Source organism: Patiria miniata, unplaced genomic scaffold (assembly GCF_015706575.1).
Source record: "Patiria miniata isolate m_02_andy unplaced genomic scaffold, ASM1570657v1 HiC_scaffold_19, whole genome shotgun sequence".
NCBI lineage: Eukaryota > Metazoa > Echinodermata > Asteroidea > Valvatida > Asterinidae > Patiria > Patiria miniata.
The window spans coordinates 15,413,212-15,424,963 of NW_024037057.1; the positions used below are offsets into that span (position 1 = coordinate 15,413,212).

Genomic DNA, 11,752 nt, shown 5'->3' on the forward strand with positions numbered 1-11,752 from the left:
CTAGTCCATGGAGAATCCAACCCATCTTTGTTAGAATAGCTACCGGTGTTTCACTGGGGCCGAACCTGATAGATTGTCATGGGGCGAAGAGCTCGACATGATCTGAGCAAATTAGGATGACCGGTCGAGCTTTATCAACTGGAGTCAGTGGCAACTTACGTAGACGTTGGTAGTACTTTTGCATTGTCTGACGGGATTCGTGTAGTCGGACAAGCAGAGGTTACCAGCAGCAAAGACACTATCTAGAGAGAACCTGACATCTGGCTTGTCATAGGGTAACACAGAAAGAGATACGGTTTGACCTTGATGTGACAAGGTTTCTCTGACTGTTCGCAGAGCATATACTCTCTGGTTCGCTGAGCTGAAGCTGTTATGCTGCCTCTTGAAGTAACATGGTGCACTTAGACCCATTATAAATTACTGCATAAGAGTCAATGGTGCTGTCTGGACCGTGGAGGCTAACTCTTACCAATTTCAGCATGGTGTTGCAGGTTCGGCTAGGTTTGTCCTCGTACACGGACTGGCTCGTAAGTTTCACCATGAAAACACTTGTAACTTTCTGTGCAGCCTCATGTAGAACTACTTCTTTACACAGGTGGCACGGTTTCTTCAAGGTGCATGCATCAGGTTCATGCTTACGGCAACACTTCCAACAGCGTGAATTCTTTGGATCCACTTCAACACCTCAACAGTGGAGAGTGCCTTGAAGGTCTAACAGCCATTCAGGAAGTGATCTTTACCATCACAGAAAGGACAGAAGGGCTTTGGATTCGGCTTGGTGTATTTGGGGCTCACAAATTTCTCCTGCTTGCAACCTGTCTGGAATGCAGATGTCGGAGTTGGCTTCTGCTTCACCAGTCGATGATATCGGTTTACTATGGAACCACTCTGATCTTTGATGTGGCGGTAACGATTTGTTTGCGAGCACCTCAGACTGTGACTTGAACTTCAGTCACGCGGCGACCTGGGGTGAGTGTACGTTTCACCTGAATTTGGATTGAGTATACACTTTTTTATGTAGTGCTTGATGTCATTTGTACGGAGAATTGGGGAGAGTTTGCTCGGCAGCTTGTCTATATGTGGGCCATCGAAGCTCTACTCCGGCTTGGCCGTCTAAGGATGCAAGCGAGCCCACCAAGGATGATACGCTGAATCAAAAGTCTTTAAAGTATTTTGTATGGCTGTGGAAGTGGAGCAATTACACCACTGCCAGCTATTCCACCCTGTTCTGTTTATCCCGTGAGGTTTAGCGTGACATTTTGCGTGGTTCTTGATATACATGTATTAAACCCATACATGTGTGTCTTGTGTCCTAATTACAAATAATACAGAATAATAGGATCATGTGACCCACCTGTACATGGGCCTACAAGTCTTGAAACTTTCAATAATCACATAAAAAAATAAGGTAAGCACAAAAGGTATTGGGTGTACTTTCTATTTTAAATCACGCACAGGAATGATCTGTGATGACTGCGGATGGAATCATAAATACCCTGGTTTGTTAAAACAGTAAAATGCGTCAAGTTTGTATAGGAAAATACTTGAACAAAGGAAGTGTTGACAAATTAATGTGATTGTAAAATGCGGATCTGATTGAGGGCGCCATACATGCTTCCCGCCACTAAGGCCGTAACGAATATAAATCACAAGAAATGCTAGTCAGCACAACCAATGGACAATGTGGGGTTTTTAATAATAATAATAAGTATTATTAAACACCAAGGGAGAACATAATTCAACCATTGAATGCGCTCTAAATTTTTTAGGGTAGAGTGGAGCAAGACATCCCCCTAAAGTTTGTCTTCAAATAGCTCTTTTGCTGTTAGCTCGAATCTACTCGATTTGGTGTCATCGTATTCTATGAACTTGTTCAACGCAACCAGTAACATTTGTGTTGTTGTTGTTGTTGTTTTTTGCAAATAAATGTTCAATCGCCATTTTTGCTGAACCTAAAGGGACTCATGAGCCAAACGCTTCAGGGGATGGGGCATGATGCCCCCCCCCCCTTGACATTTCGCCCATGAAATTTCGACATGTTTGAGCACCTTCAACAGTTGCTTAACACTCCAAAATTGTATGGTTTACGGCGTAGAGCGCCATGGAGCGAGTATCTTAACTTTCCAATTTTTCAAAAAAATTCTTATCATCCCAAGTGTTACCAATTCATTGACTTATGCAACCCACTAGGCGCTTTTCCCCGCCACTCAGTGGGCGTTTTACCCCACCCCAACCTTACCATGAAAAGTTGCACCTTGTGTCTAGTACATCGCAAATGTGGACATCTGCGTATTCCGGAATTAACCGGTAGATTAATGACTAACCCCTGCCTTTTTTATTTCCCTTCACGATGGTACAACTTGAGTGCAGTGCGAACAATTAAAAAAATGGCCAAAAGTAATTATTCTTCCTTTATCTCTGAACAGCTGCATGACTCTGCATTTTTGGGAGGGAACATTTTCTTTGTTTTTCATCCCGCGCATTAAAATTGTATCTAGCGTTTCATTATCCGAGAAATCGTTGTAGCGCGTCTTGCCCCGCTCTAACATGTATATGTAACGATGTTCAAAAGTTTAAAGACTGAAAGTTGACATTTCGGATAAAAACTTGCTTTGAAGGCCACTGGCCCATGTGCACTGACCGGGGGCGAATTTTTTTCTCCCAAAGGAAATCCGCATACGGGGTTGTTTAGCGCCCTCTATGATAGTCTTATGATACGCATGCAGGTACATAATTATTTGTTTCCCCATGTTTTGGCGAGCAGTGCAACAGCTCAGTCGATATAGCTTAGGATTTTACACTGCGAGGTTGCGGGTTCGAATTTTGGTTTGGCACCCGCTTTTTTTTCCTTTTCTAACCTAAGGCTTTGAAGGATTTTGTTAAAAAGGGAAATGAAGTCCGAATTTCGTAACGTTCAAATTCCCTTTTTTTTCTCATTTCATATTTTCATCATGTTTTTTTTATAAAAGATAAGTCAAAAACGTCATAGCGTACAGCCATATGCGGATGTCGTTTGGGAGAAAAACATTTGCGACCAGGGGAGGGGGTGCTCCCACCTTGGTTTTTCGGCTGCCGCATCTATAACGAATAGGGATATCGAGATGAAACATTGGGTACCTGTGTATACATTTATTTGACATATCCAGCCAAAATGTGAGGTCAGGGTTATAATGTTACTTAATTATTACGTTACAATTGACGTCTTGTTTTGGAAACTTCATCGTTTTGAGGCATTCTGAACTACATCCGTGTGTGTGATATGTGTCATGAGATACCGTAGTTGATAATGCGTGAGAGTCAGTCCAAATAGGTCACAGGCTTTCATGATGTGGTCGCATGACGTTCTCTAAATTCATTATTGGCCTAATCCACCCTCGGTATATTGTGTCATTTTCTTTGCTATAAATGGGAATTTTAGGCTAAAATAAACCTCTCTGTGAGGGACACGATGTTTTAGGTCCGTTTTCTGAGCACGTGACGAAAATCTACACTATACTTTTCAAAGATTTCGCCCACCAACGTAAACATGTCTGTGTGCAGGTAGTTTCATTCGAAATAAGGTCTTAGCCCTTCGCAACCACACGGCTGATTAAGGGAATAGATGTGTGCTTGGGAGGTGCTTAAGACAATTTTTAAGACTGGTTGGAGTCTGGATGCTGATAATTACCCGAGCCAAATGTAAGGGTAATTATCAGCATAAAGACTCCAACCAGTCTTTAAGATAGTGTTTAATACCGACCAAGCACATATTTATAAATAATTTTTCGGTCAAGAAAAACCAAACCTTTTCTGTACAAAAGTCAAACAAGTTAAAATAAAAAAATAAAAGATCTCCAACGATTTTGTTCAAAAATTTACTTCATGGTTGTTTTTTAAACACCCCTCTAGCTAGATGATGGAGTTTCGAGCTCGCAAATAAGTAGTAAACAACTTCTCCATGGAGATTGGCGCGCGCGTCAGGACTATGAAATACTGCCTCGCTGGTAGTATTGCGCATGCCTACGTGGGGATTGTGAACGTTCAACCAATACAACGGTAAAAGGCACTGGATTTCATAGGTGACAAAATTTCATGTGACACTGTACAAGTGTTTAAGACCAGCCAGCTATGTTGTTATCCGTTTAAGGCCGGCCACGTGACGGGCTCTCGAAAAATGGGAATGGATAAACTGTCTTGGGTATTTATGAATGTAGATTAACTACGTTTCTCCATTGGAACAGGCCCTAAACGCAACTTCTGAATATATTCAGGCAGCTTAGGCCAGCTTTTGAAATAGATGTGGATATTCTGGACAAAAGCGTCAAATGTTCCATACATGGTGCTCAATGCCTTAGCTTTCAATTTTGATAGGAACCAACTTATCCTATTACATTATGGCGTCCATCTTGAATTTTAAAGATGGCTGCCATTGAAAACCACTTAGGAATAACGTTTTGGTGTCTAAACATACATTTTCAGGGTCAAGTCATCCAAATTCAATTCCCCGTTACAACGTCATAAGGAAACTGAACAACCTCCGAATGGGGAACCAAACCCCACACCCTAAGATGAACCGTTTTAGCTCCGTCCCATTCTTTAGGAGAGTATGCGTGCCCCGTTTGGGAAAGATCAGCCCATACCATGAAATCTGACCAAGCCTTACACAACATGCAGTTTGATCACTGGATGCTTGAAACCCACCAACACAAGTAATTTGCACATCTTTGCTGGCATTTTCTCTTCGGATTTCCGAAGGGAAGTTGCAAGCTGAGCTAAGATGTCCAAATATTGATAAATGACGAGTGTCGCCTCCTCCACGGACGGCAAACTTCGGCACAAAAAACTGAAGTCAAGAAAGCTTCCCCGGCCATGTCCACTCCTTCCCCAAAATCCAGGGAAGTGGCAAGACTCCAACACTGGAAGCAACGACTGGGAGCAAACGCCCACCGATTGTCATGATTATACTATAACTGCTACATCGAAATGGGTTCAATTGAAAACTATCAGCCGCTTGAGAACCAGGACTAGCCGATCAAAGATTCGCTTTAATCAAAATTCAGCTGCATGTAGTTGTGGAGAGGCAGAGTTGTATCACACCCTGTAGTGCCAGAGATTTCTACCTGCCTAGGTTCAAGGATGGCATTGACACAGTAAACAGGACGGTATTGGGCCGATACTAATTATGGGTTTGTTATGGCAGTACCATACAGTTTAAACGGTACAAGACCGCGGGCAATAATGCTGGCGCAATTGCGCCCAAACCGTGTTGACGGTACAGACACCACAGAGTCGGAATTGGTCCAGTGCTCGCCCTATTAAGTGGCAAACGGTAATGGTAACACCATTCAGAGCCTGCAACGGACCAGTGCTGGTCTTTTTAAGACAAACCATAACAGCAAGATGGCGCACAGCCTGAACCGGGCCATTGCAGTTCATATAACGATAAACCATGATGAAATGACGGCATAAGGCCTGAATCGGGCCAGTGTTGGTCCTTTTATGGCATACCATATAGCGTATCTGGACAAACTGACCAGTTGACATGATTCCAAATACATGTGCATGTACATGTATTACAGTTGAATTCCTTGACCCCGGAAATGGATCTTTAGACACCAAAATTGTATTCTTTAGTGGTTTCGAAGATGATATATTGGTACATATAGGTTTTCAATGACGGCATCTTTAAAATCCAAGATGGCCGCCGCAATGTATTTGGACAAATAAACCATTAAGCACTAACCCAAATGGTTTAGTTGCGTTCCTTGACCCTGAAAATATATGTTTAGACACCAAGATTTAGATCCTTAGTGGCTTTAAGATGCAACTCATGTATTCGTAGATATAGATTTTCAATGGTGGCCATGTTTCAAATACAAGATGGCCACAATACTGTATTTGGACAAACTAACCGTTTGACGCTATCCAAAATGGTACAGTTGCATTCCTTGACCCTAAAAATGAATGTTTAAACACCAAAACTATACTCCTTATGGGCCAAACGAACTCACCTCTCCCTCCCTGTGTATTTATGTGTAAAGAGGAAGGTGAGGGACTGTCCGACTCGGTGTTGTCATGGTCCTCCATGTTTGACAGACAAATCAAATGAGCTCTTTCGAATCAATGGCCTAACCCCCCTCACACATACTTTTTGAAAGGTGCTGTCACCTCAGGTCCACCTGGCAAGTACCTACTCACTACAAATCACAAAGATACACGTATGGGTCCCTGCAAACAAGGACGACCTAGTGTCACATGTGAACTCAACTGCGTCCAGGGGCGCGTAACTTTCCCAAAAATAGGGAAGGGTCAAACGAAAGTCATAGCCGTTTTTTTTTTTTTTTGAAAGCTAAAGTATTATCTGTCGTGTGCCGGGGGCGTAATGTCACGCGACTGACTGGCACGTTTTGTAACCTTCCACCGACTGGAGGTGGGCTAATTTTATATCATGGGAGCCAATGAACCGATTGCGCAGATTTGAAAAGTGGGAGATGATTCATCGACAGAAAATACATTTCGTTGACCTCGAGGTCACCGATGAGGTCACAGGTCAGGTCAAACGAAATATATAAATAGTCAACCTCGTCCCCAGTGCTTACTTTATTTCCAACCTAGTTTCCAATAGTAAGCCCTTGATAGGAAACTTTCTTCTTGTATCCTGATTCGTTACCGCAATTTGCTAATAATGGATTTATATCGTGTAGTTCGTGTTGTTATTTTCAACGTGCATTACGTGTTTTTCACGATCATTGTAATTATAACGTCCACACCTTCTCAAAATTACTCCTTTTCTTTCAAGTTTGCTCATATTAATATGAAATGTGACTCTGCATATTGGCGGGCCAGATTGTAACATTTTAACTAAAAAAACGTGTTCTCATAACTCACGGCGCGACGAATTGATGCTGCTTTTACCCTAGACACCGCATACAAAAACAAACGCCAATGTAACGCACATGCAGGCACCAGACTATTCATCATTTGCGTACGTGTTCAAAAATCTTGCACATGCAAATGATCCAATACCAGGGTGAGAGAGCAGGTCGATTTGGGACTTAGGATCGCATAACACATAATTCGTATCGGACCTTACGATTCGTGTCGCTCATAGTAAGAATCTAAGAAATGCAAATGTATTGCAACAAATTACGTCATTTTCCATGGGTCGATTTGTCCTATAATGATCTTACAGAAGGTCCCCTGACTCCGTATGGCAATCTGCGACCTATTTGGAATGACTGCCACCACTCATTATTTAACTTCAGTATCTTTTAAATCACATACGCAGCTGAAAGTGCATGAGACTGATGAAGTTTGCAAAAACATGACGTCATTTGTGACGTCATTACTGGGTATTTATTTTGCTCAAATGTCATGATACTACCTGAATCTGTTTGGCTGAATATGTCAAAGGAATGAAGTTATACTCTATTTGCTTGAATATGGTAGTAAAAAAAGGTGATGTACGTACAAATTTAGTCTGATGATTGATAATTACCTTCCGTTTTTTCCCAGACTGGATCCCCTTAGGGCGCACCCACCTTCCTCCTGAATTGCGAAGAGCTGTCCGACGACAACTCGCCACGGAACGGTCAATCTGGCGCAGCTAAACCTGCATGACGATACCATGGACGCAGGTGTGCCAAAAAGGCCGACATCACCAGACGAGGCGCCCTCATTGCTGGCTGGTCGGCGGCTGCTGATCGCCAACCGTGGTGAGGGCGCCGCGCGCGTACTACGCACAGCTAAGGCATGCGGCATGTATGTTCTATGCATCTACGCGCAAGAGGACGAGAGGAACGGCTACCTGTTGCAGGCAGACAAGGCAGTCCGAATCGAAAACTCTGATAAAGTAAGGTCGCCATATTTAGACATACAACAAATCATTAATATTGCTGTTGTTAACTCAATTGATACGCTCCACCCTGTGTACGGATATTTATCGGAAACGCCCGAACTCGTTGAGGCGTGTCAAGCCAACAATATAACCTTTGTGGGTCCCACAGCTGTTAATATGCGATCCTTCGCCCTGAAAGACGTTGCGAGATCCATCGCCAAGGCTGCGTGTATACCTATCATTGAAGGCTCTGGGCTTTTAACTTCAGTCGAGCAGGCGCTAGAAGTGGCAAACACTGTTGGCTATCCCGTCATCATCAAAGGTACTGCAGCAGGCGGTGGTATAGCACATACTATCTGTACACACCCAGAGGAGCTCCCAAATGCTTTCAACATAGTAAAGCAAATGGCGAAGAACCATTTCGGGAATGACGGTCTTTTTCTGGAGAAATACATACGCAACGCACGACACATCGAAACACAAATTTTCGGCTTCGGCAAAACAGCTTGCGTTGTCGGCACGCGGGAGTGCAGTATCCAACGGCGACATCAGAAAATCATCGAGGAGTGTCCTAGTCCGTACCTAAAGCAACACACAGACGCGGAAAAACAGCTTGCACACTATGCGACAGAGCTTGCCACATCAGTGGAGTACTGGAATGCGGGTACGGTCGAATGGCTTTTTGACAGTGACTCGGATGAATACTACTTTCTCGAAGTCAACACTCGTCTTCAGGTTGAGCACGTTGTAACAGAGCAGGTGTTTGACATTGACCTGGTTGAGTGGCAGTTGCGTTCTGCGGCTGACAAGATGTGGCGTCCAAGTCATTTGAAGGACAAGGGAACCTTGCGTGAAAGCGGTTGCTCCATCGAGTGTCGCCTGAACACTGAAGATCCACTGAAGGCTTACACGCCTTCTGTCGGTGAAATAGAAAGCGTCTCCTTTCCTGAAGAGGCCGATGGCTTCCGTCTTGAAAACTACATCGAAAACGGCACTGCGATCAGTGGCAAGTTCGACCCCATGGTATCTAAGCTGATTGCCACTGGCAAGGATCGGGCAGAGGCGATACAGCGCATGATAGCAATTGTTAAGCAGACAGCAGTGTATGGCGTTCAAACTAACTTGGAGCAGTTGAATGCAATCTTGGAATCACACGAATTTCAGATGGGCTTCATGCAGACAAGCTTTCTCAAGACCTTTCAGTACACCAGCAAAGCGGTGGAAGTTGTTTCGCCTGGGTTCTACTCATCAATTCAAGACTGCGGCCGACCCGGCTACTGGAAGATAGGAATCCCACCGAGTGGAGCATACGACTCGCTGAATTCCAACATTGCTAACGCAATTCTGTCCAACTCCAATGACGCACCAGTACTAGAAATGACACTGAGTGGAGCTGATCTGAAATTCCATTCGCCCAGTGTGATATGTCTTACAGGTGGAAGAGTGGACGCGACGTTGAACGACGCGCAAATCAACATGTACACTGAGATGGTAGTACCTCAAGGAAGCGTGCTGAGAATCGGCAAGCTGAGAACGGGACTGAGATGCTATTTGGCAGTTCAAGGTGGATTTCGTACTGCCAAATATCTGGGAAGCAGCAGTGCGTTTCCACTAGGTGGTCTTGGACGAACGCTGAAAGTGGCCGACTATCTATGGCTACAAGATAAGGCTGATGGCAGCGTCCCAATCCCTAAGCCGACACCAGCTGATATACTCCGCTTCAGCCATCCAGACCAGATGAAGGACAACTGGAAACTGAAATGCATGATTGGGCCTTTCGCGAGTGAAGAATATGTATCAGAGTCCTCTATGAGCCAGTTCTTCAACGAAACCTACGAGGTTCACTTCAACTCCAACCGGCTGGGGATTCGTCTAATGGGTAAGTCACTCACATGGACTCGGGAGTCTGGAGGAACAGCCGGCTTACATCCGAGTAATCTCCACGACTATGTCTACCAAATCGGCTCTCTAAATTTCACCGGCGACACTCCTATCATCATCGGAGTCGACGGACCCAGTCTGGGAGGCTTTGTAACAAATATCACAGTCATCAAAGCTGAACTTTGGAAGATCGGTCAGCTCAAAACAGGCGACAAGGTTCGCTTCCAGCCTGTGACATATGCTGAAGCCGTAAGGATTCGTGCCATCCAAGATAAGCTTATCAGCGACATATACTGCAAGGCAGATACAGATGAACCGGAGCAAAGTAGCGTTCTGGACATTGCAAATGCAGGTGGAATTCTGAAGACCATCCCAGCCGATGTGGAGACAGGACAGCCAAGAGTGGAGTACCGCTGCCAGGGCGACATGAGTGTACTGGTGCAGTACGGCGACGACCAACTGTCCATTCCCAACCGCTTCCGTATAGAAAAGCTCATCAACGCCATCAAGGCCAAAGGCGAGATCATGATTACGGAGCTTTGTCCGGGAATCCGCTCCCTGCAGGTGAACTATGAGTCCCAGAAATTGCATGTGAGTGACCTTCTGCACATGTTAACCTGCATAGAAGCTGAGTTGAACGAAATCGCTACGCCGTGCCTGCCGTCACGCGTTGTACACTTACCACTGTCATTCGACGACCCATGCGTAGAAACTGCTATCAAAAAATACACGAAAAGTGTCTGCAAGAACCAGCTGACAAAACCTTACCTGCCGTCCAATATTGACTTCATATGTCGAATGAACGGCCTAGAGGGAGGCCCTGCTGAAGTGAAGCGCATCCTGTTGGAGAGCAACTACCTGGTGCTGGGTCTGGGCGACGTGTACATGTCCAGTGTGGCGGCAGTACCGGTGGACCCGCGCCATCGTCTCATCACCAGCAAGTACAACCCGGCTCGCACGTGGACGCAGGACGGCACGATCGGGATCGGAGGCAGCTACCTCTGCTCCTACGGCATCTCGTCACCTGGCGGCTACCAGCTGGTGGGACGGTCTCTGGGGGTTTTCCAGAAACATCCGAAACACGCCGTCTTCGGGCAAAACCCATGGTTTATGCGTTGCTTTGACCAGATCCGTTTCTATGATTGTACGGCGGAGGAGCTGGTGCGGCTGAGGCGGGAGTTTGAGTGTGGCACTCTGGACCTGCGGGTGGAAGATGTAACATTTGACCTGAGGGATTACCTAGCCTTCATCGAAGAGCACAAAGATTCAATTGAATTATTCCGTGAACGACAACAAACATATCTCGACAAAGAGGTGAAGTTGTGGCAAAGCCAGGGGTTTATTGGCAGTAATACAATGACGAGTGATGTAGAAGAACAGAAAGATGACGATTATGAGCTTGGCCAAGGAGAAGAATTTGTAATGGCACAAAGCGGAGGCAGCATTTGGAAAATAAGTACACAAGAAGGGTGTCATCTGAAGAAGGGCGATACTATGCTTGTTGTAGAAGTGATGAAGATGGAACTCCCACTTACAGCGGCTTTTGACTGCCAGATCAAGTGCGTTTTTGTGACAGAAGGTCTAAATGTCCGTACGGGGGACAACTTGTTCGTCGTCTTGAGAATTTAAGAAAAATTCTGCACCTGCTCACTGAGCCGTCGAATTTCAGCTTTGTGTTATATATAACACTGTGAGTTTTCAGTGGATTTGCTCACTATTTTCGATATCCAAGGTGTATTACACTTGATGTATTACCATGGTATGACGTACATTGACAAACAACTAGACCTTTGTAAATACATCTCTTACTCAGTGATAGATACATGGGGCATCGGCACGGTCTAGCTGCAGCAGCTGCCCCAAGTTCTGCCTAAATCAGTCCGCCTTTGATTTATGTACCGCACTACGCACAGCTGTACCAGAGCTGCTCAAAGAAAGTTCTTTCTTTTGACCCACGCAAGCTGTCCCGCTCTTGAGTGTTTGGTCGTCGATTCATTGTGTTACATTTTGATGTTAGGTGTGTAAGTAATGCGATAGTCTGGTGGTATTGTAGCA

General features: G+C 44.9%; 1 protein-coding gene across 1 annotated transcript; it reads left to right on the forward strand.

Annotated features, from left to right (window-relative positions):
- The first annotated feature begins 7,606 nt into the window (after nt 1–7,606).
- Nucleotides 7,607–11,326, forward strand: LOC119725480 (urea amidolyase-like). Its single transcript, XM_038196888.1, has one exon. The coding sequence runs from the start codon at nt 7,607–7,609 to the stop codon at nt 11,324–11,326; it is 3,720 nt and encodes a 1,239-aa protein (XP_038052816.1).
- The last annotated feature ends 426 nt before the right edge of the window (nt 11,327–11,752 follow it).